General features: G+C 39.0%; 1 protein-coding gene across 1 annotated transcript in view; it reads left to right on the top strand.

The window, feature by feature from the left end:
* Positions 1-19,195, top strand: part of CTNND2 (catenin delta 2) — a 556,320-nt gene extending 537,125 nt beyond the window's left edge. Inside the window, exons 18-21 of the mRNA XM_059836017.1 lie at positions 4,310-4,436; positions 8,468-8,599; positions 15,880-15,953; positions 18,935-19,195. Coding sequence (XP_059692000.1) covers positions 4,310-4,436; positions 8,468-8,599; positions 15,880-15,953; positions 18,935-19,195 — 594 coding nt within the window. The remainder of the gene's footprint in view (positions 1-4,309; positions 4,437-8,467; positions 8,600-15,879; positions 15,954-18,934) is intronic.
* The last annotated feature ends 7,984 nt before the right edge of the window (positions 19,196-27,179 follow it).

Here is a 27,179-nt window from a genome sequence, read left to right as displayed (position 1 = left end):
TTCCCATTGTGTCAGCATGGTGTCAGTTCCCATCAGGGCTTAATTTCATTCAGTCCTTACAGTGTTACTGTACTACAAGTGAGAAAATGGTGTGTCTGATATCACCCACCTCCTCAAATCATCTCCTCAAGTCAAGGACTCAGCTACCAGATAGTTCTGAAAATTTGAAATTCTTGCAAACACAATAGAAAACTGCTTTCCCTTTTTCCCTATGTTTTAAACACAAAAAGAGTAATGTGAAAAACTCAAGTTATATTTTCGTAAGATACCTATGCAATAGGTGTTTGGCACAGTACATTTAGTCACCCTGATAAAATAATTATTTCCCATGGGCCTGAAGAAAATTATTTATTTTCAAAATAACTTAAAGTTGAGCAGGGGGACAAAGGACCTGTTCACTCCTTAAGCCCAGTAAAAGGTGATCAGTGAGACAACAAGATCACTTTTGTTTCCTACAGTGGTTATCCAACCCCTGCCCCAAATCTAATCCCTGCAGCTTTCCCAAGAACATATCATCAGAAACATGTCACTGCCAATAAAGCTTTAACGTTTGGACTTTATGGACTAGAACTGAGGGAGAATACATATATCCACTGTAGTCTAAATATAGAGAAATGCCCAGTAGAAGATACCTTGGAAGAGGTGATAAGGACATATAATAGTATTTCTGTACTCTGGTTGTTCTGTGCCCTCCTGTAGTGTGTAGTTGCCATCTATTAATTAATTGCTGCCAGATAACAAATGCATCCATTCTGTAGCAGAATTGCATTGTATTTCTTTCCAATTTGTCGGATCTTTTTGTCTTACTCTTCCTGTCCTAAATCACGTTTGTGGCTGGTAAATTGGTTTCTGAAACGCAGTCTCACACACTTTGCTTTTGAGTTAGCTTTCTTCTCTGCAGGACACTGCTGTATACTGTACCTTTAAGTACCCAAATCAATTTAATTAAATTTTATTACAGGCACTAGAGCTGAAACAAACTAATGAAAGCAGCCATCACGTCAGGTGGTATTTATCTCGGCATTAAATTGAAAATACTCCCTTTAGGCTCTTAAAAATTAGTTTCAATATTTAATGCTAATAGCTTTTGGAATTGTTGATGGGGATGGTTTTAATGAATTTGTTACAAACTGTTTACCTTTCCAAGGAAAGAAGCTTGTTCCTTGCGGCAGAGGAGAGCTAAAGACAGATGACTTAAAAGTATTAGAGTTTTGAAATACTGTGAGGTCTGGGATCTGCCCATAATGCTGTTGAAAAACACCATGAAGGTTGTCGTACAGTAATAGCAATATGCCTTGTGTAGTCAAAAGCGATGCCAAGTCACCACAACACTTGTATTACAGTTTATTGTTTGCCTGAATTGTTTTATTGAGCTGGTCAGGCTCGCAAACTTGAAAGTTTGTAGCAGATTTTATTTGAAGACCTCATTACAGGCACTACTCTCAGTGGAGAGAAAAATGAAAATTTACAGGGAGGAGAAGGAAAAACATCTGCCACACAGACAAATGCTGTTGCCAGCATCCCAACTACAGCTGAATTTTGCTCCTTCTCTGTTGAGGCACCTTGCAATGCTATTTCTGAGGAAGCAATGTTGACAAAGTACCAGTTGATATTCTGCAGAACAAAACTGGTGCCCACACGCTGTTCCTGTAGAGTCTGTGGGACCATGCATATAACAGGGATTTATTTCATCCACTTCCCATTAGAGCCAGGGTTCAGCTGTCAATGTAGACAATACAGATGGAATAGACCAGAAGGAAAGGTTTAGGGGAAGATTCAGGTCACTTTTTTCTGACCCACATGCCAGGGATTTATTTGAGGGAAGCAAGAGCACAAAAGGAGAGTGTGCCTGCATGCATCCACATCCACAAAGCTGGAAGCATTTCTGACTTGCACTGTGTAAGCGTGGCTGATGTCTCCTCCTTTTACAGGCAGACAATAATATATAGTCTATTCCTTCTCCTTTTATAAGACCTAGAGTCTGTCCTCTTGGTATCTTCCTCTTCAGCGGTCTGTTTAAAAGAAAATAAATGATCAGAAAACTGTAACAGAGTGAATTATAAAGTCACCTTTCTGGTAAGAACTTCTGACCCCAGAGAGGGACGAAGAAGGGAACCATTTTTCTTCAGCAGGATAAAGGCATGGGCTTCTCACACGTTTGCTACTTCATTTTTATGGTAGAGAAATCACCATGCAAGTTATTATTAACAGGAGATGTAAAAATAATGCTAAGCATTTTATTTACAGTCTTGATGCTTAGATAAGATTATCGGACTTAAGTTATTCATTATAACTATAAACTATTAGTTATTTTTAAAAATATATATGTATTTTATATATATACACATATTATATATGTGTGTATATTATACACATATTATATATGTGTATATATATTGAAAACTTTCTAATAATTTCCACTTTGATTTAACATTAAGAAGTTAGGGCTTTACAGATGGTTTTGTTTGCATTCTCATTCATCCTCCTTCTAGGTTGGAGGACACAGCTTGTGTAGAAGCTGCTTGTTGGAAATGAAAGACTGGCTATAGAAAGTTTTGGTTTAAGCAAGTAGTATTAAAGATTAACTATTTCTTTTTTCAAGTTACTTTCTATTCTTTATTAATTAACTGTTTTTCTTCCTTATATTTTCTTATATGCATGTCATGAAATACGAGATGCAGTTCAGTGAAGTGTCCTAAACATGAGTGACCTCTGTGCACAAACACTCACTATCGACTCTAAGGAAAGTCATGACTCTACTGTGAAAGCTATGGCCCAGACTTCACTCTTCCTTTTGTTCTCCTTTGAAATTGCAACTGAGATACATGCATGTTTATACAAAAGCGTTATGTAAGGAGTACAGAGATTCAGAATCTGTAGTTAGGTGTCACATCTGTCTATCCTAATTTACTTACAACATTTCCCTCTACATCAAGTATAAGTATCTTCTTTCCTCCTGCTATTTTTAAAAGAGAAAGTGTCACACTCTTGCTGAGTTCTCTTTCTTCAAAGTTTAGTGGAAGGGGGATTTTCAGGCCATTTTCTCTTGCAATTCTGAGCCAGGTGCCCGTGCTTTCTGTGGAGGGAATGAAGTCAGAGACGCCTTGGGCAAAGGCAGAGAGTGGGAGGGGGTGGGGTTCAGGGTTGGGTGCCTGGAGTAGCCTGAGGTGGGAATATTCTTTACTACCCCAACGGAGAATTATTTTTCTGTAAGCAAGAGGAAAATTCCAGCTGTTTTCAGATATTATATTGTGTTTCGTTTTATTCAGCATTTCATTGCAAAGATTTTGTTTAGCGCCATGTCAGGTGCTTGACTTGATTTCCACCAAGCTCAACAGAAAGTAGGCATTTTTAAAAGGCTTATGCCTTCAGTGCAAGACTGGGAAAACTCTGTGTTACAGATTTAGATTTACCATTAAGCAGTGATAAAGACAGTTAAAATCTATGAATAGTTTATGACATTTGAAATAACTTGTTTAATAAGAGCACTAGCAAAAGTCAATTTATTCTCTCATGATACTTTCAAAGTATTTTCAATATCCTTTTAAAAATGTACATTATTTCGGGTTATTGCATTATATTATGGTACAGGAACAAAACATGAATTATTAGAACTCTCCTTTGTTATTTCTGAACTAGTTGTTTCTGGTGTTTGTATTACTTTGTTTCTTTTTTTTTAAATACATCACCATTACCACAGTTTTAAATAGAAGGAATAGAATTTCTTTCTGTACATCTTGGAGAAAAATGCAAAGAGGAAAATGTGTTGATTCTTTTTCCCTCACATATGAACAAATGGACAGTTAATATAACTAGACTATAGATACCCAAATAGTTACAATAATTTTGATAATTCTGGAGCTTCCCCATCTACTTGCTCTAAAATTTCCTTATAAGATAGAAATGATTTAAAGTAAAAACTGATTTGCACCATGAAAACAAGCACTCTTACAATTTGGAATATTTTCATAGCCAGAATGCCATTTGCAATGTGAAAATAGAGGCAGGGAAAAAGACAGAACTATTAAACAAATAGCCTAAAAAGTTTTTCAGTGTTTTCATAATTTGACTCTTTCTGGAATGTGTTATTTTACAGAACTCTCTGCATTTTAATTTTTCTCCTGGTGTGTCAGTACAGTCAGCACGTCGTATCCTGCACCGCAAAGAGTATTTGCCACCCAGTGGCAGGAAAAAGATAGTAGGACACTTGTGTATATGTAGTGAAAACACTAGAGAAAATACTCTGTACTTAAAATGGGGAACTGTGTTGCGTTTTCACTGACTGGTGTCGCAATGTTTGATGTTGCAGGACGGATGGTCGCAGTATCACTTTGTAGCCTCATCTTCAACAATAGAAAGGGATCGGCAAAGACCGTACTCTTCATCACGCACGCCCTCCATCTCTCCCGTGCGCATGTCACCTAACAACCGCTCAGGTAAGACCAGGCTTTCAGGACTGAAGTAAAGACAGAGGTAATCCATCACTGTCATTTTCCGTCTTTAAGCAATGTCACTGGCATCCAGATTAACACCTTGTAAAGTTTTACAGCAGAAAGAATGTTCCATAACTTTTTGTTATGAATTCTCATGCAGTGATTTCCTGATTGGGATTACCTGACTAGATTTCAGGGAAATGGTGTCCGTTTGTGCAATGAGGAAATTCTGTTACTCACTTTGCTAGTCATGAGAACCGCTATGTTGTTTATGACCACTCTGCGAAGTTAGCAGAAGTTGAAGGATCCAGATAATTTTTTTGTCAGCTTTTATTCCAATTATATGTGTATGTTTATGTAAGTGTGCATACAAATGAGTACGTAAGTTTCACAGAAGAGTGACTACAGGTCTTCATGTAATGTTGATGGCATATTTACACCAGCTATCATTAATTCTGTATGATCCATACAGTGATTTAACGTAAGTATCTTAACTTACGCCGCAGTGTTAATGAATTTTTCTGTTCAGAAATCTGGGCATTTTCCCCTCAGCTTATTGTAAGGTAGAACATGCCTTGGTTAGATGAGACCATTCCCAGTGAAAATCTTCTAAGATAAACAGCGTAAAACAGTCAGCCTTTCAATGTGCTTTTTACTACTTGTTCAATCAAATGCTCTCATTCATAGGTATGCCAAGAGATTAAAATTGGCCAAACTGATTATAGCCATCAACATTGTGCCATAGTTTTGTTTTTAATAAAATTGTTGTGTTAATTATCTAGAAGCTGCATCTTAGTCCTGCAGAACAGCCGCTGAGGAAATTTGAACATGTAGCCAGAAGTACAGTGAGACCTGCTGTTCAGTTTTCAAAATCTGTCATTACACAAGTCCGTAAAGGGCTCCTGTTCCTTTTTTTCTGCTCCAAAATCTCATTTTGACTGAAAGTGCAAGGCACTTGAAATGTCTGGCCCTGAGATCTTAGTTCCGTCTCTTGCCAGAAGTGTCTCCTCACTTCTGTTACACTATTATTTAAAGAACAAACTTAAAGACATTTTGGATTAAATCTTACTGCCATCATCAGTTATCATAGGACTAGAAAAGGAAAAATATAGTGGCTGTTTCTGAAGGAAGAGGAGCCCATGTAATTAAAGACCAATAAGTTCACCTTCATTCTACAAAATTGCTGGAACAAATAATCACAATCTGAGCACCTCAAAGGCAGTAGGAACATAAGATACTGCTTAACTCTAGGAGTATCTGTTTCTACATAGTAGTATAAGTTACTGTCTGTCTGGTAGTATCCATATCAAATCCAAACACTGGTTCGATACGATTTGTTCTTATAAAATCCACCTGAATTCCTGCTACAACATACTTAAAATGATTTGTGGAAAGAATAGTCGATAAATGAAATCTACTGTAATCAGTAAGACTCTTTCACACAAGATTTTTATAGGCAAGCTAGGGCAAGCTAACAAACAGTCCAGAAAATGTCATGTGTGGTAAATGCAAAACTGACTGAAAACCATTCACAAAGAATGGGTATTGCTTATTGCCAAAATGGAAGAATGCTTCGCTTGGAGGTTTGCCTTAGGTCCAGGACTTTCCAGTGGTTTCATGAATGACCCAGATAATGTACAAAGAATGCCTATTACCTTTGCAGGTGACAAACCTGGGAGAAACTTATGTACCTTGAAGGGCATTAGTGGAATTCAGAGTGATCCTGAGAAATCTGAGATACTGTCCAAAGGGAAAAAAGATCCACTCCTTTACGAATAAATTATAAGGAGAATATCTGGCTAGACAAAAGTTCTTTAGAAATTATTTAGGTATTTTTGTCAGTTGCAAACATGAATCGGGAGATGGAGGAATCAGGTTATGAGGACACACTGAATGGACTGTAATTGTTTAACTCAAATAAGAGACACACAAGATGGGGGCAGTGGGCAGAGGTACGCATCAAGTATTCAAGCACGTAACAGCCAGCTGTGAAGAGGAACGGCATGAACCTTCTCTGCTTTCATAGCAGACAGATGGAAATAATGAGCAGCAAGGAGTCAGGCTAGACATCAGGGAACAGTAGGGAAACAAAGCACTGGAACAGACTGCTTGGAGCAGTTATGTGGTCTCTGTCATTAGAGATCTTTAGTTTTAGATTAAAATCTGTCAAGAATTATTTTGGTATACTGGATCCTACCTTGCGGTGAAGAGTTGAAGTAAACGAACTCACAATGTCCCATCCATCCCTAGGACTTGGTGATGAGATGCTTCAACTAGTGTAGAGAGCTCTATCTTCTTTTCTGTGTCCTTTAAGAATAAGAGCAGAAAGCCTTGATACCACTTTTCAGTCAAATATCAACCAATAATTTTATGTCTGCTTCCAGTAAAAACTCTGAAAAAGGGCACTTCCAGATTTTAACACTTCCTAGAAAGTAGTTTTCTCACACGGGAGGGGAGAGAGAATTCCCACAAGGACCAGAGAGGTGGTTTTGTCTTTATCAGTCAATTTTGTTCAAAACACCAGAGTGCTTAAAAGCATTACCAGAGTATGTGAAACAAAATGCATCCCTGTGTTAGCAGCTTCTTCAAGGTTTGCATTCTGGTTTGTTCCCTGTTAGACTCAAGTTGCCATTAGCTATTTTAGAAATTTAATGTCATGTTTCTTTATATCTGCTGGATTATCAGCTTTAGAATTACATCACTATTGACAAGCAATTTAAAAGCAAACCCTAATTCTACTGGCTTCAAAAGAGAAAGCATCTGTCGGGGTTTTTTTGCCCTGTGATTTCAGAGGCCAAGGCCAGCAGAACCAATCTAAGCAGAATTCAACATCACTTGTGCTTCCCTACTCCTTAACTAAAAAATGTAACATAGTTTATCGAGATGCTGAAAGACATAACTCATGATCAAGCTTCACAAATTAGCTTGTCTTACATTTTTTTTTCCCCTGCTTTTAAGCAAGGACATTGTTATTGCTTTTGAGGTTCTTTTGACATATCAAATACCTGGATGGAGGCAGGGGAGGGAGTGGAAGGACCAGCACTTTAGTTATTTTTGTACCTCTGTGCCTTCACGAGGCTCTGCGGTGCTCTGCCACTCACCTTGTACTCCTTCCCCTGCCCTCCGCGACACGGAAAGTGCATTATATCTGCCAACACCTAAATATATTGAAGTCAGTTTACTTGAAAGCCATTATTTTTTCCTCTGCTTTTCTCCTTTTCCTAAGCATCGCAAGCTCTAAGTCTTCATGATCAGTGCCAGTGATCACCTTCACATTTTCCAGCATGTGAGAATCAAGTACAAACACAGTTCTCCTCCTAGTCACCTCATACTTTCCTCCTTTTAGCCATACCACGAGTATCGGTGACGAAGGATTTCGCTTTAATGATACCTTAAAGTAGCAGTTGTTGTTTTAATGGCAATTGTTCATACACAGATATTTAAAGACAGAGAAATTACTCAAGTTAACTTTAAGTGTTAGGCATTCTTTGCTATATGTTTTCTATTAAAAATGCCTTCCTTTTTTTTTTCCTGTCCCCATTAGAATCATTTAATGGGTATGTTTATTTTCAACAGTGGAGGGAGGAAACCATTTTATAAGGGTTTTTCCACACAGTTGAAAGTTAGTGGTCTTTTTTACAGAAATAAGTTAACCATTTTGAGAAAAAAATGGAAGTGTCTATACCAGAAAGTTTTGACAAGATAAAGGAATTAAAAAGCTAAAGGAGAAGAAAAAAAATCATTATTATTGTACTTTTTTCTTAATAATCATCTTAGATGTTGTGTGTAAGTGAAAAAAGTAAAATGTTCAGAGAGAAAATTATGTTTGGAGTTGATTGTCTCATAAATACATTTGTCCTGTATTTGAAATAACAGCACCTTTTCTTTTCTTCCATAATGGGGTAGTGTTTCTTCAAACAGCTTAATGTTAGTTTGCTAACAAATATAAACTTTACTAAAATGTTTACTCTAGAGTTAAACACTACATTCAATCATATGTGGCGAGAAAAAATAAATCCATTTTTATGATCTAGCAAGTGCCCCAGCCTCACCTCGGGAAATGATCAGCCTAAAAGAAAGAAAAACAGACTATGAATCAACTGGAACAAACGCCACTTACCATGGAAATAAGGGAGAACACACTTCTAGGAAAGACACCATGACAGGTGAGATTATGCTTGCATAGCATATATAAAAATCAGCTGTCATAGACTGCTGATTTTATAGGCTTGGCTGGGTTTACTGTACTATAGGAAAGAGTCAACCTGCTCTGGTTGATTCCAAAGTTTTAGCCACCTTGAGAAATACAGCTGAAGAAATATTTGATCTTAGTGAATACAATGCTGTGTGAAAATTATGTGTGAAGACCATGTTTCTTCACAGAGGAAAGGTTCTAAAAGCAATTTTACATTTCTTTTAAATTCTAAGTTTGTTTTCGTTTTAGAAGGAAGAGAGTAAGTCCACCTTGTATTAACTAGCGTTGTTTCTGAAGCATGACAATGGTTGAGCATGTGCGGTGATCCTTAACAATCTATCTTTTGCAGGGAATGGCTTTCCAGGACTGATTAGCTTATTTTGCGTGTGTCACTCCTAGGAAATTTGGTAGCAGTTTGTGAAGTCTACCCCTGTTACTTTCTCAGCTGGGCTGATGTAAATGGAACAGTTTTCTCTGTGTATGTTATGGCACCTATCGCAGGTTTCACTGACAGCATCTCTCCCCTAGTGACCTCATTAACCTGTTAGCATTTCAGTAAAAAAATTACAAAATTTTGAGTGCTTTGAGTGCTTTGCCTAGTACTGCACCTCTTTGTTAATTCTCTTGCAAAATACGTATTGGTCTGCATCACCATTGCACAGGCTTATATAACCTCTGTTGAACATTTTCGTACATTTATACAGTGCTGAGCATCATGGTGTCCTCTCCTCCAAATGCTACCTCAGGGCAAGCAAAAAATCACAGTGAGGATTCACTCTGAACTTTCTGAATGCCTGTTACCTTTTCCCACACCCTCTGTAGAGGTCTTGCTCAGAAGATGCCAGAATGGGCTGTCTTTGTGTTCCTCAGCTCACTGGGGACACCAGTAGCATGCTGACTCGGCGTCAAGCCATCCATACTAGCTTTCAAGACCGTTTTTAGGATATGATGATACTGATACTACATCTGCTGCGTTATACGCTATTGTGTAAGCAAAACCTAAAGGCCAGCCTTTGAATTTGTGTGAAAATGCAATACGGAACACTAATTAGCATGAAAGTGAAAATCTGAAGAGGAGTGACAGTCAAGAGCATTTGAAAACGGAGAAATGAAGACTGTCCTGAACAGCATCTGCAGCGTACTACATGAGGTTGCAGCAGATTCAGTCAAGGTACTGTGTTTTATGTATCTGTAGTATTTTGATTGTTTCATAGTCACTGCACAAGGTGGTTCTCTAAAACACTTCAGTGGTCCTTACTTGTGTGATTGTGAAGGACAGGACTGTAGTTTTTTACCACTTTGTCAAGGATCCATGAAGAGGGAATCTCAGGAGTAAGAACAGCAGGCTGAAAAGGCAGAAACATTAGTATTTTGTTCTAGCTGTATCTGCAAATTTACACTACCAGATTATATCAGAAAGTTCACCAAAAAAAACAGTTTCTATGTGGAAAATCTGTGTTTCCTTGTCTCTCTCCACACTTCACAAAATTGGGGTTTTCTTTTTCCCAATCCCTTTTCATTTTGTCTTTTACTGCAGTGTTTTTCTTCTCCCACTCCTGTTTCCCTTGTTTCCTTTCTCTTTCAATATAATTTTCAGATTGTGATGTTTGTACTTCCCCAGCACCCTTTCCTCCACTTTGATTTTTTTGTTTTCCTTTAATATCTGCTTGTGTTTTGTCTGTTCTTATTGATCTTTTGGGTGGGCTTTTAGTAAGGAAACTCGAAACTCTCAGCATTGTGCTCAGCTATTGACTATTTTTCCAGCTACTGAGCTCAGTGAGAAAAATCAAAACCAAAATTAAATTGAAAAGTTTAATAATATTTCACAATCTTACATGACCATTGTACAAATGAATATGAAATTAAAAAATCACTTTCTCTCTCTTCCAGGTCACCAAGTCTCTGCTCATTTGGTCTGAGCTCAAATTAAGCACCATTTTAAGAACAAAAGAAAATAACAGTTAGAAGGAGTCCCACTTGTCAACATTCAACATGAAAATTGTGTGACATATTTGTAGCTCATAAAATAAATATTTCATTAAAGAACAATATAAAATCAGTATTTGTGATTTTAATTGTGAGACATTTTGACTTTACTTGGATGGTCTAATATAAGTTTGTGTAGCAAGTTCATTGCAATGCCTGTATTTCATTTTGTGCATCAGATAATGCATTGCCGCTAATACATCCACAGAGCCTATGGGACTTAGAAAAATGTTTTCTCAGGTTCCACCTAGCATATACGTATTTTGAGCTGCTCTTGTATTTTGTGCCAAGCTGATGTATTACACAAAGCTTTCTTTGACTTACAGATTTACCCAGAATGTAGAGCCACAGCTGTAGTCCCAATTTATCCACAACTGTCTCCATACTCTTCTCCAAAGCTCTTCTCAGTTTATAGTTATACGGCTGAGACTGAAGTGAAGGGTTTTTGATGGATTTTTGAAGTAGAAATGTTGGCTTCTTGCCATTGTGGGGAGTTGTCAGGAAACCTCTGGAGAATCTATGAAGTAAACAGTTTGGCTGAAGATTATAACTTCTATTGATTTCACAAGGACACCTAAAAAATAGAGGAACAATATCAAAGTTCTCGTTGCCCTCTTCCCTTCACAGGTTTATGATGCCTTGTATATTTACTATCCATCTTCTCTGTAGAAAATAATAACCGATAATAAAGTTTTATCACCTAAAGTATATTTTTAAGACAAAAACTATTATATTCCTTTTAAAAAAACAGGAACCATAAGTGCGCGTGATAACGTTATTTACGCCATGGTGTTTTCCTTCAGGACAGGAAAGATAAGGTTACCGTGTACTATCATGGGACTCCGACTCTAAAGTTCCTTTTACTTTGTTAGTTCCTTCACTGAACTAATACGTACATCACAGTCTGCACCCTGTATCTTCACTTCCACCAGCAGAAACACCTTCTGATTCATTTATTTTCTTTCGGTTGTCAAGAATCAATCATCTATACTTTTGTCATTTAAACTTACTTGCAAGTCCCTGCACATTCATAACACAAACAACCACCATCATCTGTTACAATAGCTACAGATGCTTGGGCTGCTTGAACTTATTATTACTTTAAGAAACCATAATACACTGTAATCTTTTCTCATGCCCTTACCTCATCTTTCACTGTGCAGGAAGGTGGTAGTTGTAGTGACAGGTAATGATCTCTGTTAGCTGAGATCTGTGGGGCACAGAAGCATTTTCCTTTACTGTCTTGAAGTAAATTTTAGAAAATGGAGTCCAGCTGCTTATAGCAGAAAAAGCAGGTTACGCAATACTAGATGAGGTTGACTACCTGTACAGCTGAGCTTTCCTTTCTTACTATCAGCCTCTGTTTCTGAGGGCAAAAGGTTAGCACCTTGTCGTTTCAAAGTGTGTGTAAATGTGTTCAGAATAAGTACTTGTAAGAACTGAAAGCTGAATGTTAAACCATGAATCAAGTGACTGGGATATATGGGGATGGCTTTGGTCAGTGATATCCTTGTCACATAAACCACTGAGTGACATGATTTTCAAAACTGTTGGCAGCTTTGTGGAAAACTGCTGTGGGGAACTACATGATTTTTTATTTTTTAACCAATATCACCTTGAAAACTAAACAGGGGGAAAAGAGGAAGGTATTTTTCTGTAATGTTCTTTATGCAATACAGCCACAAAGTATTGCAGGTTGATCATAGTACTCATTTTAGAACCTTCAAAATTTTGCCTAGTAAAAAGTACCTCTTCAGTACCATCATGTACGGATGTTTAGATACTCTATAAAATACACACATACACACACTCATCACTCCTCAAATCATTTCATCTGCAGCTACAGTTCTCACATCTCTGTAAGGAAGTGTGGCTGCTGGAAAATCTCCATCTCTTGCTCCTTGTACCCTTTTCCCTTCTCTTGCCATGTTTTAAAATAGAAAATTATTTCATTAACCTCTCTTTCTCTCTGACCATTTTACTACGATGGTATGTATGCAATATTAACAGCAAAAATCAGATACTAGCCACACAGTATCTGTCCATTCATCTAGCTCATTCTCTCCCTTCTTTCTTTTATATTTGCCCTCTGCCTCTGGACAGCAAGAGTCAACTGCTCACTGAAGCATGGCAGAGCAGGAATGCAGCTCCCAGGGATGCCGCCTGCGTGTTCAGAAGCAGGTACTGGAGCGGGGCTGCATGCATTGCTAGCAGCTACATTGCTTGACTTACATTTCCTCCAGAGACAGAATTATCTCAGCCTCCCAGCTAAACTAAGCCAAGATTTCTTGTTCTTGAACTCTTGGCATTCATTTCCAAGCATTTGATGTGTCATTGTATTTCTTTTTATTACATTATGAAAAGAATACTACTTTTTTTTTGCATTTTAAACTTGTGAATTTGTATCCACATCACTGCAGTGAAATCGGCAACACAGACCTTGCAGCTGTTTTCATAAGCTGAAACTATCCATTTTTCCATCGCAGAATATGTGATCTGGGAGACTGTAAGTCTTCAATCTGGCATGTGACAATTCTGAGCACATCAGTGCGAATGTCACAGTAGTGCATTGGACAGGTACGCACCAACTCTGGACTATCTCTGTTTTTATAATAGTCATAGCTATTAGTGGCACATATGTACCATGTGCCTTTTTATATGCCTGTAAAAAGATGGAAAAGTCATCACCCTCCGTAAAGTCTCACTGATTGCCTGTAGGAACAACATATAAATTAGCATGTGTCTAGTTTGTTATTTTTCATCAGATTCTTCATAAAACCCTCAGATGTTGCACCTTATACCAATCTTTTATTCTTGACATCAACCAACCATGAACAGAATTGTCCTGTCTGGACTGAATATGTACAGTCATGCCTGACTGAAAACTTGCATGCATGAAACTTCAACCCTGCTTATCTTGCTATTTATATACATGAAAACAAAATGGTTACAAGAAGTTCTTGCCCTGTTTATGAGTCCAATATGTTGAATATCACTTTCATTTTTTTCAAGAAGTAGCACTTCACAAATTGGGTAGCTGAAACACTAACTCCAAGTATCTTTAGATCTTGAGAAGAGGAATTTGTATAACCCAACTTGTTCTAGCACTTTGTAGGGCAAGCAAAAAACTCAGAAAAACAGCATAAAAAAGATGGTATCAAGGAAAGATCTGGTAGTTGTACTACTGAGAGACATGCCATCATGAGATGCACCATAAATAGCAATGCTGATGCGGACTCCTCTAATACCAAAGACTGTCATCAGGAGGGAGATTTTCAAATGCTAAAGCAGAGGATGCAGCTGGAATATAAAAAACTCTGAAATAACAGTCAAGTCTCACACATCACTCAAGTTTGGTGATAAAATGCAGCCTGAGCAGAAAGAACCACTGCAGATTGGCCCTTTGGTAATAATATCTATGGCCAAAGACAAACTACTCAAGCAGTCATCATTTCCATCTGTTACCACCTATAGGCACACAGGCAGAATTAAGAGTACCTACTACTGGAAAAGACCAATCATCATCTGTTGCTAGAGTTCGTATTCTTCCCACCTTCAAAGAAAGGATCCTGCTGTACTGCTTGGAGACCTCCAGAGCTTTTCTCCATTTCCTACACAGGACTATGCACTGTCTCAGTAACTGCATCCAGCTCTTAAAGAAACAAGTTTTTTCATCCCTACTAGTTAATGGTTATCAAGGGAAAAAATCTCTTTTTCCAGCTGTTAGGGCTCATTACCCCACCATATAAAGCCCTCTCTTTGTCCTGTTTCAAGAACGTGCTGGAGATCATCTTCAAGAGCACCATCTGAGATCTGTAAGGCAGAAGCATGGAAAAACGCACCATACTCGGATGAAAATTATACCCTCAGCACGGAACCTGTAGCAGATGTGAAGATCAGAATTGGCATATTACAGTCAACTTTGACTAAAGCCTGCACCATTCCTTTCTCCGTAGAGGGTGCAGTGGCTGGGGGAAAGGCAGAGGCAGTTGCACCTGCTGGGGTCCATGCTAGCAGGTTGCCAAAGGAAGAAAGAGTGGTTACTTCTTCAGTAACTGTGGTTCTTCTTAGTGATGTGACTAGCATGGATCCCATACCCAGCTTTCCGCTCTGGTGCTCAGTCCTCACCCTCGGAGGTTTTCAGTTGTGAAGGTATTAAAAGCAACTCTTGATGCCTCCAGGTTTTATACCATTGCACAGAGACCTGAGAGAAGTTGCAGGAGCAGCATGTTTAAATTCCACTGATTACTCTGATTCACAACTACTCAATTTTTACTTTCAGACACGTGCTTTTGTAATGAGAGTCCCCATGACAGCATCAAATCATTGGTTGTAATGTCTAGAAAGTTAATAACTCATGCCCAGTAAGAACAGTGTGCAGCAGCCACACAAAATACTACCCTACATATTCTTTCAAATATGAGAAATAACTACACTCTTTCTAATTCTGCCAGCAAACTAAGCTTCAGCTAGATAGCCAAATCAAAGTGATCAGTAAAGTTAGCTTTGCAGGGAAAATCTTTAGCTTTTTCTGTGGTTTTTTTGGGACAGAGTGGGAAATAAATTTTTGCAAAACTGTATGATGTTATCCTTGTCTTTAGAATTACTTCTGCTTTCACACTCAAAGCTCAGTTTTATTCATACATTTTGGTAATAAGACATCTGAAAAGAAAGTGACAGCAGTTCATGAATTTGAGACTATCTTGGCCAGAACTCTTCAGTATAACTATATATTACTTTTTTGCGTAACTCATTTTTCAGTTGCGTTTAATCACTTTTTCCATGAAAAATTTCACCATATAGCAAAAGCACTGTAGGATAAATAATCCAGGATTTAGTGTAATATCACCTAACTGAAGTGAAAGGAATGAAATGTTTCTTAATCTCAATATTTACAACTGTTACCTGTTTAGTGTATATGTGATATAAAATCCCATCTAGAACCTTAAATATATTACTGAATGCTAGCTGTATATGAAATAATTTTGTTGATTTATATGTGAAGTGCACAAGATTGGTATGAACATGACAGCACCTGTTACCATTAGTAAGTGTATACCATGTACATGCATATACACCAAAGCAAAGATTATGACTGTTTAGTGGGAGGAGGAGAAAATAGAAGTCTGCAGATGCTTTTAAAGATTTTTGTGTATGGGAAGCAGGTGCTGTATAATGTATTTAATGAAGCCTTAAGAATTCATTTTGAGGTCAGAGAGGTATGTTTGGTAAACATGCTTTTTCCTTCCTTTTTTCTCTCTCCAGCTCAGAACACTGGAATCTCAACTTTGTACAGGAATTCATATGGTGCACCTGCTGAAGATATCAAACACAACCAGGTAAGTACGAAGACTAAAATGTTAGTGTTCCAGATAGCAAAAGACCAGTGTAACATCTTGTATGGAAACTAAGAAAAATATCACAAAGATGTATAAAACTAGATTAGAGGAACTGAGTCATCTGCTTGCACAAATGCAAGCAATTCCACTGGCTTGAAACAAGCTATGTTCTTTATGCTAATAGATAATTTCAGCCCAACTTTCAAAAAAAGTCCAACAGGTTATGATAGCGTATGCACAAAAATTATCTAAGGTGTTTAAGCCTGTAACTCATAATGAAATCAAGAGGGGCTTGAGACCTGAATGCCTTTAAAGTTCTAGATATGTGTGACACAGACTACAAAAGCCAAGCTAATGGTAATGGGCGCTTCTGCTGGCTCCGGTATCTTGTGATGTCCTGTGCCAATGAATTTGGTTAAGTCCGGTCACATCTTATTACTTGAGTATAGCCATCATAAAATTCAACACCACTGCTGACACGGCACGGCTCACGTGCTAAGGCATCCTAGCAGAAACTGAAGTATTGAACAGTCCTGGAGGAAGAACCCCCTGTATTTTTTGCAGGGATGTGTACGCTACACTTACGTGTAGCAAAAGCCCTCAGATTTGCCATTTAGTCACTCTAGAAGCATGATTTTAACAAGGTTTTTTCCTTGGCTGTTTATTTTAATGTATGCACTGGGGCATGGGCAAGAGAAAATGTAGCATTTCATCCGCAAGGACGCTTTCTCATGTATACGCATCCAAGCCATTCAGTCTAGAGCTTTGGGACTCTTAAAAATGTCCTGTCCCTGAAAATCAGAAAGCAGTAAGTCTGGATAAGGTGGGCACTACAAAAATGTAATTGTCGGCATGGGTGCCAAGCTAATGCACTCACAGAAAAAGTTGCAATATTGACATGTATGGCATTCATATAGCTGGTATTCCAGCATAGTATTTCCTCAGTCACTGGGAAACAGACATTTTTCTGCACCCATAGGTTTTGGTTCATTATTACGTGTAATACAACTTTGTACTTATTTATCACAACTCCTTAATATTTTTACAACTTCCCTATGTAATATGCAAAAGTTACAGCATTTTTCAACTAGAGAAATGAGATGAAAAACGATTTAAGGAAAGCACTTAAAATGATTAGTAGTATCAGACAGGTAAATGACTATTTAGTAAAACGGATGAAAAAATATTTTTCTCTGAAAATTTTTACTAGATTACCTGAAATTTCAATTTTAAAGACTGATATTTCGGTTTTAATCCACAGACTTAAGGTGAAGACAGTTTCTGATATTCTGTGCCCCCGTTTTTCTTTATTGGTTTTGCTTTTTATTTAGCTCGTATTTCCTGTGGCGTACCATATTCCTTCTTTGTGTGAGTCAGTTCAGTGCATGAAGGTGTTTCTGCTTTTATTGCATTTAAAGACATGAAGCCCTTCTGATTAACAAAATAATTAGAGAAAATAAGGGTATGAGGTATTGTAACAGCAGGTGCAGTCTAACTGCAGTCACAAATCAACTGATTTGATTTTGGGGGTGACAGTTTGAGCGAAAACAAAACAAACACAAACAAAAAAAAGCATCAAAAAACCCCCAATTTTCCACCTTTTCCCACTTGCTTTCTCAATGAAATGTCGGGTTTATGATTGACATATCAGAAATAATGTTTTTTAGCTAAGAAGAACACAGCAATACTACTTCAGTCCCCTATTTTCTACTCAAAAATTGACCATCTCTAACTTTTTGGCATATAAATAGGTTGCTTAGTATAGAATTTTTCTCCTGTGTCCAAAATCTAACACCTGTGTTTGAATATGTAAAAAGAAATGAGGAGCTCAAGGTCCTATACGCCTTGATAGCAGTACTAGAAATAGAAACTACAGTAGTTGTGCTCCCTTGTGCTGTTCTAATACTGAGCCCAGTGTTGCAAGATCACTTGTAGGATTGTTAAAGGACACGGGCAGCCTTTTGCGCTCTACGCATAGAGTCCAATACAGACATGCTTTGAAAGAATACCACAGAGTTTGGGACATAGCAGTACAACTGTTCCTCTCTTCTTGAAGGAGCATTACTAACTCTTGCAGAGTCAGCAGGATTTGCAAATTCTTCTGACACCAGCATCTGAGCACCAGTATTCCCAGTGACAACCATTTGAGGATTGAAAGGCTGTTATCATTTTGCAGTCACAAAGTCTGCCCAAACTTAATAGGTGGCATAGAGTGAAAGGTAGCATTCCAACTATAAAAACAGAGATTTGCTAGGGCTGTCTGAAAAAAACTTTATGGCAAACTTAGGTTAGGGGACACCCTGAGATTTTTTTTCTGCATATCATAAATATTTCAGCTTCAAGGCAACTTGCTGGAATGTAGCAACAACACAAAATTACCAACATGACGTGTTAAGGAGGTGGTAAGATGGTTCTGTTTAACAGTAGCAGAAGAACACACTTCAGGGCACTTAGCTTGAAATTTTCTCATGTCAGTGCCCTGAAGACTGTAAATGGTTCTTAAGGATATGGTGTCACTCTAAATCTCACTTGTGGCAAAGGCAGCTGCAAAATGTTTAGCATCTTTGGAGTGTGTATCACTTCCATTCAGATTCTTCAAGACTGAGTTTTGGCCAACAATGATTGTGTTACATAGCTGTAAAATAGTCCAAAAGTTATACACAGATTATAGTTATGAAAGTAACCATAAGCTATGCTGCTTGAACTACTTTTAAAGTAAACCAGCATCTTTAGCTGCAATAATATTAAATAATAAATGTATTTAATAATAATATTAAATAAATGAAAGTAAAGAAATGTAATGGCAAGGCAAAGCTGTAGATTTAATTCACTACCATGCAGTAACTTGAGCAGCTGTTAAGATAATGCACAGCTTCTATTTCCAGCATGATAAACATAGAGTGAGATTTCTGCCTTCTTCCATCCTGGCACCCACAATAAGTTGTATCTAACAAGCTGTGGGTATTACTATCATCTTCCAGGTTTCAACACAGCCAGTTCCACAGGAGCCCAGCAGAAAAGATTATGAACCATATCAGCCGTTTCAGAATTCAACAAGAAACTATGATGAGTCCTTCTTTGAGGACCAAGTGCATCATCGTCCACCTGCAAGTGAATACAACATGCACCTGGGACTAAAGTCAACTGGCAACTACGTCGACTTCTATTCAGCTGCTCGTCCCTATAGTGAACTTAACTATGAAACAAGCCACTATCCAGCCTCTCCCGACTCCTGGGTTTGAGACTTGGGCAGATACAAAAGCTCCAGGAACTGTGCATGTGCATGCATACCACAAGACATTTTTTTTCCTGCAAATTTAGTTTGTTAAAGCCTGTTCCATAGGAAGGCCCAGATAACCAGTATGGAAAAAATTAAGAGATTTTTTTAGAAGGCTAAAAGATAGGAAAGCTAAACCTGGGAGTAATTAGAAAGAAATATATATATACACACATATATATATTTTACAGTGTGGGGCAACTTTACTGTTGGCCTGTAGAGTCTAAAGTTCGGTGCTGTATATTGAATGTGGCTAAAGGAAGGAGGGAGAACACGACAGTGGATGTGAGTCAAGAGTTAAGCACAAGTAACTGAGCAGCGTACATAAATACTTTATGGGGAACAGCTTCTCACACTTTGTTTAATATCCTCATTCATTGTGAATCTAGGCTTCAAGTTGCATTTGGGGTTTCCTCTGTACAGCAAGATGTTTCTTGCCTTTTGTTAATGCATTGTTGTAAAGTATTTGATGTACATTACAGATAAAAAAAAACAAAGTGCATTGTGTATATTACACCAATGCCACAGTGTTTCTTCATCTATGGTTCTAAATATTGCTTCAATTTCAAATTTTGAAAGATGTATGAATTTCCAGTTTTTTGTTTTCTTTTCCCCGGTGCGTTTTAACAAAAAAAAAAAATCAAAAAAATCAAAAAAACAAAAAGGAATATTTAGCAGTATTGTTCGTTCTGATATGTGAATTTGTTTGTGGCAACTAAAAAAAAAGGCATTCAGCAGTTTCTGACAATTAACATTCATCATTCCACACTCCTTGTCAACGAAGTGCTTTTTCACTGCCTAAAATTTTAGATGTAGATATTTGAAATAGATTTTTTTCATTTATACCAGTTTTCTTTATGATGATACAGTGTTAAAAGAAAATAAATTACAATTGATCTGTCATCCATATTTGCTAAGAATGTCTATTTCCAAGAACTTACCATACAAATACACATTCTTACTTGTGGGTGTCCATGTATGCATAGTATTCTGTGTGCGTGTGTGTGTTAGAGTGTGTGCGTTTGTGTGGCGTAAGACTTCTTTTCATCCAATGTTTTCCTTGTTCAAGCTTCAATTTTTGTTTTTCAGTTTTTTTAAACAGTGGAAACTCCAGTATGTGCTTTCTCTTACTCACTTTCTTAACCATTGATAGCAATTCAAAATTGTTAGGCCTCATACTCCCAAAGGAAGGGGTTATCAGAATTTTTTCAGAGTCCTTCACCCTTAGGTGCCATTTCCTTTAAAATAGCATCTCTTGATCTTCTTTTGAGGAAATTTCATTACTCTCCAGCCACCAACCAGCAAGTGCTCAAGGAAAGCAGAGTTTGATCTTGCCATCTCCCTGAGGGAATGGAAAACAAAGACCAAACAGACTTAAGTCTGGAGTCTCCAAACTCTTCGGACTATAGAAGAGTCCAACTCGTGATCCATTAGGACAATCATTTCTTTTCACCCATACCAAAAAAAAAACCCAATATCCAAAACACATTCCTTAAATATGAAAGATACCGACCATTTCTGTGCATTTAAAGTAAAACCCTGAAAAATAAAAAAGGTAAGGGACAGAGATTTTTTTTTTTTTCTTTAATTAAAAAATAGAAGAGGAAAGCAGGCTAGGAGGCCAGAAGAGCTGGCTTATTCATCTTCGGTCTTAGGATTCTGGAAGTAAAAAAAAAGAACCTAGTGTTTCTTCATTGCTTTGATTGAGGCAACAGTTCAGCATACAGTTTTCACAGACCCACCACAAATGGAGTAGTTGTAAATTGCTTAAATTACAATTAAGGAATTCGTTTTAGGTTGCAAACATTTCTGTGATTAGTCATTGTAATAGTCTTAACATCACCTGGCACACTTCTGGCTGTGTGCAGGGGCAGAAGTCTCTCGCAAGTCATCGCCTGCTCTATAGGATGCAGCCCAAGTAGTTCATGCAGGCGGGTATTGTGACGTAGAATTGGTTTATCAGTAATCTAGGACTATAGTTTAATCTTTTTGGCAGCTTTTCCCAGTGTACGATATGTAACCTTATCTGCTCTTTGTAGTAAACGGGGAAAAAAATCGCATGCAAAAAAATTTTTAAAAAATTTAAGAAAGGGTGGGTGGGAGGGGGACAGTGGGCCAGATGTATAGTGAGGTAGATAAAATTACTATTCATAGTTTTGGACACAGGTTGTTTATATTTTATTTATTACATTGATTTTAATAAGATAAGTGACATTTGCAGTGCTCTTTTGAACAAAGCACATTTTCAGTATAAAAGCTTTTTTTTAATAAAGAATGTCACTCACAACTTGAAGTTCTTCGTGACTGCCTGATAACCACCAGGCTGGTGTAGTTCTCCAGGCGCAGGATTGCCAACAGGCCGAGGGGATCCGTCATTCTGTTTGAAGTTCTTAGGACAGGAGGTTATTGTAAGTTGGATTTATTTCCATTCTTCAAACTACTGAAACGGCCACATTGCCCCCTTTCAGCTCCTCTTAGGAATTACTTGTAGTCAAATGTTGACCATTGCTCAAGTGAGAGATTCTGGATCGATGATGAAGTAGCATAAAATACCTTTTGTCTATAGTTTGTGTTGTTTTGTTTCCATTCTTCTGTAGTGGCAAGTGCTCCAACTGATAACGTTCACTCTTGCTGTACTGAGTTTTGCAAAGGTGTTGAATTACCTGGCTGCTTTTCCAGGCTTGGAAATCCAACACTGCTGCCATACTGAGCAAGATATATATGATGCATTCTTTTTAATATTGAGGAAAGTATCATCACCTATTGCTGTTCCCTTCATTCTTGTACTAGATCACACACAGAAATAGAGAAGAAACAAAACTGTTCCAAAAAAAATGTATAAAATGCAATTGATGTACTGTAAAATGTTGGATTTTTTTTTTTTTAACAAGCTTCGTATTAGAATCTTGTTCAGCTGTGTAGAGCTATATAAATCTCACTGTTTTATTAAATGCTGTTTATGGTCTGGAAGGAATGGTTAACCTATCTCAAGATTAACAAATTTGCACTAACATGAGCAATATTGATTTGAAAAAAAAAAAAGGAATTCAATATTTAAAAGATAAACTATGATTTTAAAGGTATATTAACACTGAAAGTACATTTTGACAAATAACATATTTAAGCCCAAAATATAAATGGTTATGTCAGATAACAAAAAAGAACTATAACAATATAGATTGAGAAAAAAAATGTGTTTCATTGTACATGTTGCTAACATGTACAAAGACAAACTCATATTGACATATTTTCTATTAATAAATCCTACTGTATTGTGGAGAATTGCTGGTCATAGTGCAATATGTTTAAACTCAGAAGTTGACTTCATAGATTGATGCCTAGCTTCACACAGCCAACAAACCCCTGCAATTTATTTATTTTAAATATTAATCAGCTTTCAGCTCTCAAGTCATTCACTCCCCCCTCCCTCCCCACGAGGTTTATAGGCACAACCTACTCTACAACAGCAAGCAAAGGGGAAAGGTGTTTTTGAGAGCACCCAGTTCACCCCTAATTACGGCTGCAAGAGCTCAGCTGCCACCACTTACAAAGAGATAGTTTATCTACACCCGTAGAGAAAAACTAAAAGCTCAAGGCTGGTGCCACTGCATAGGAACATGCTGTAAAAAATATTTTCTTGGTCCCAATGTTACATAGACTGGGGCCAAGAAATGAAGAGCGAGCCATTAATTTTCTTGTGCATTGCTGGGAGTCCCGGCATGCAGTGCATGTAAGGGCCTGGGAATAATTGATTCCTGGGCCTGGGTTGCATTAGCCTGCAGTAGCATCTCACTGGGGAGACTTGCAACTCGAATCCGAAATGCTGACTTACTTTTTTATACCTTGGCACAGCACAGGCTGTGCAAGCCAGTGCGCTGCAAGGGAGGCTTTCTCAACTCCTCCACCCCTGTTACTCATCCTCTCCTGCCAGCAGGCGGAAAGAGCTCCGAGTTTAGTGCTATTGCTTGTATCATGCGGAGTGGTGAGAGGAGTGGGAGGGATGGAGACAGCAATCCAAGGGGGGAGGGGACACAAACAAGGGGCCTAAAAATACAGAAACCAAGCGCTTGTGTTTGAAGACAGAGGCACACCCATAATTACTAACAACAGTGGAATGGACCCAACAAGATTTTATGCACCAAAATCACCAAATATTACTAACAAGCTAATGTACTGAACATGTAATAGCAGCAACATGATGCACGCAAAGCTTTATGCTACAAAAGTGGGAGGGAGCAGCAGAGGGAAATCACAGGTCACCAGTGGGCACTTCCAGCTTCAGCCAGCAGATGTTGGGCATGAGGGCAGTGAGTCCTTACTGCTGTGAAGGAGAGCAGGGAGGGATGAGATTCTCAATCAAAGACTTTAAGACTAGGTCCAAGACTTTGGGACTGGGTCAAAAAGACATAGGCAGCTAAAACAGAGGCAACTGTTGGCAAGCCCCCCTCCCCTTGGCTCGCTATCCTCAACAGCAGTGTGGTCACCCCAGCAGGGACATGGACACGGTGCACGCAGGGGACAATCCCATCAAGGGCTCAGCTTGCAAAGGCCCGTTAGGATCAGCTGGGTGCTACCTGGTACAGGTGTGTGTCTGAGCGGCCACCCATGCTGAACGCTGCCCGTGCTGGGGCTGGGCTTGCCAAGGAGCAGCTCCAGCCACTTGCCATTTGAAGCCCAGCGTTCTCCCTGGAGGCCACACACGCACCAACATCTGCTGAAGAACTGTGCAGTGCTGGCTCTTTTCCAGGGGACGAGCCAGTTTTTAAATAGTGGCCTAATGCCAGTTTCAGACATTTAGGCTGAAAGTGGGAGATTCGAGTTTCATCCCTGGGCAAGGGGATTGCAGCCTGCAGCTGGTACCTGTAGGGAGAGGGGGGCATCCCCACCTTCCAGGCTGTTGTGAAAAACAAGTGAGAAAAGCGGTGACTATCACGTCTTTTGACAGCCTGGGTTAGGAGCACTTGTTCCTAACTCTTGCTCCACTCTTCTGAGGGCCAAGCCAAACAACTCCATCTAACACAAGCACTTTAAGTTCTTTCTCCCCAATGCCCCCCACCCCATTTTTTGCACCATCTCGACTGGGCCACGTCGTTCAAAAGATCAGCACACCACAATCCTCTGCAAGTCCAGCAAGGCACATGCACGAGTACTGCTGCTAGCCAGGCACAGTACTCTAGCAAGACACCATGCCAATGCAATTATTCTTAAACCTAATTCGCAATCAAACTCACTTCAGTATTTTTAATGCAATTTTAAAATCAGTTTTCTTCCTCTGTGGGCATTGGTATTGCTTTGCCAGAAGAAAGCACATGCTAAACTCTTGCAAAGTGTAAACCTTTAGCTTACACCCGATTTTAAAGCCCACAGAAGTCCCTGGAAAGTCTTCCATCAGCTTCACCAAGCCATGGATCAGGCCTGAAGTGAAAACAGGTGAAGAAGTGGTGAAGCCTTCTGAAAGGATGAGCACATCGAGGTCGCTCTTGCCAGCGCACCAAAGGCTGCAACCTTCTAATAGCTAAAAGGAGCAAAAAGCAAGTTATTTGCTATACCCATCTGTGAAAATTTACTATGGAGCCTTTGGCTCTCTGTAATTTTGTTTTCACTGCGTTAAGAGAGTGACATAGATAAAAAGTACTTACAGTGACTGATTGTGTCAGTAGCCAGATGAGTAGTTTCAGACGCTGAAGTACCTTTCTTTTCCAGACAGGTAAAATCTGAAGCTTGCCACTAAATCTAGGAAAGAAAAATAGCAGTGGTTTGTTGATTCACTATTTTTCACAAATTCAGTTAAAATATTAATTCACATAAGCCTTTTCATTTATACATAACCCAGTGGCTATGGGGGTTGCTTCTTACATTATTTATTTATTATACATTAATGTTATATAGGCAGAAAGTGTTGATAACTAAACACATTGAGACAATAACTAACACATCAAGGCTGAAGAGAAAACATGTGGCAGCAAATTCAGGCTACTGTGTACAGACACAATCAATTATTACCACTGTTTGACATCAATTGATAGAGAAAAAAAAAAAAGCACCTACTATATGAAGCCTAACATCTTCCATAGCAAATATAAGTCCCTTTAAAAAAATACTTACACCCTTTCCCTCAAAAAAAAACCCACAACTTTTTCCTCTAAGCTACCCTGGGTTGGACTTTTTATTGGGGTGGCAAGAGAGGAGGAGAATTTGCATTATATGCAATATTTGAACAATGCTTTGTGTGATTTTATTTCTGCCTGAGGTCTGTGAATGTGAATAAGGCAGCCGCTCGCTCTAGTGCTGTAGCAGCATGAAGCAAATCAAAATACACAAAATAACAGCCACATTGCAAAAGGTGACAAACATCACTTCTAATCCCCTGGCTACCACGGGAAAGCAAAAAAAAGGTGGCTGGCTCTTTTGAAATAACAGCTGCCTGTTACACAGAGCCGCCAGCTCTCAGTCAAGAGTTAAAAGAGTGCAACAGCTGCTCAGAAAAGACCCACTGACTTTGGGGTGCCCTCAGCCGTGGGGCCGAGCAGGACAAGCTGTGGCAGCGCGTGGGGCAGCCCACTGCCCGTGGGGCCACCGCGGGCCGGGGGCCGAGGGGCGGCAACAGTGGGCAAAGGCGGGCAGAGGCATCTTAGCCCTTGGTGGGGCACAAGTGCCGGAGCCGAGGAGCGAGTGCTAGCGGGAGGAGCGTGCTGCAGCTTAGGAGCTCAGCGCTGAGCGGGCACCGCTGCCTTACGTTTCTGCTGCAGCTCAGCCAGGGGCCTTCCAGTTCAGCTTTTTGCTTTACTGTCAGCTAGAATGGTTTAAGAGGTCACCTGTTTGGGTTTAGTCTTTTTTCCTCTGGTTTCTTTTCAATAATGTAACAGTTGATGTGCTCCACTCTGCTCACCAAAACCCAGGTGCAGGGCCAACAGTTGCATGTCAGCAACTCATTCTGCTCTTGTAGTCACAGCTTACCTGTGATGGAGAAAAAAAAATCATCTCAGTTGGTAGAAACTGGTAATTATGTGTCCTGAACATTTTGCTCAAATTTTAAAATAAAAAAACTGGAAACGTCAAATATGCCTGGGGCGCTGGCACATTAAAGCATGGGCAGCAGCTCACGCCCCTGAGCTAGGCTCAGGTCTGGGCAAACAGCGAGAAGGTGTTTGAGCAGGAGGCTACAGACTGCCTGAGTGGGGAGGTACTGCCCACAGGTCTCTGCCATTCCACAGTTTAAGTGTGGTGTTTGTCTGCTGTATTAACATTGATTTAAAAAGTAAAAGCAGTTTTATACACCAGAACAACTTCAGTCACAGCCAAGCCTGACCCGCTGAACTAAGGGATGTAGAAAGTGGGAAATTAACTATATAATCTTTTATTGTGTTTCCATTACCATGTCCAGAAATCATGGATTATCCCAGAAAGACTGGGACTCTCTTACTTCCAGGGATTTACTCCGTGCCTTGCTGATGGCACTTACTGCCTCTCACAAGGCCATCTGTCCAGGCACCGATGGAGCCCCCCAGTATGGCCAACAATATTTTCATGAAATCTCAGCAAAGAGGTATGTGTTTGGGAAGCAAACAGCAGGTCTGTGTCTTGCCACAGCTGAACTCCTGATCCATCCTCCAAGACCTTCATCTACCCCACGTGGGGCTGGAGGGCTGGAAGAGCAGAAAGGGGATATGACCGCCCCAACCCACTGTTTGAAATAAATCACCGCCTGGAACTAGGAGCATCTAAAACTGTTTAATGACATCTTAGCTCTAGTTTTTTCAGTGTGGGGGCTCCAATATAGTTTCCTTACATGATTTTGGCTGAAAGACAATAAAAGAGGAATTTCTTTTACAGCAGGAACACTTTGGGGCAATTTCAGCTTAGACAAACCCACTGGAAACATGGTGTAATTCAGACGCTATTAACTACGATGTACCAGGTGCTCCTTGCTCTTCTGTGCCAGCTGGATA

The sequence above is a fragment of the Gavia stellata genome, chromosome 3, assembly GCF_030936135.1.
Source record: "Gavia stellata isolate bGavSte3 chromosome 3, bGavSte3.hap2, whole genome shotgun sequence".
Taxonomy (NCBI): Eukaryota; Metazoa; Chordata; class Aves; order Gaviiformes; family Gaviidae; genus Gavia; species Gavia stellata.
This window is presented reverse-complemented; position numbering and strand designations above follow the sequence as displayed.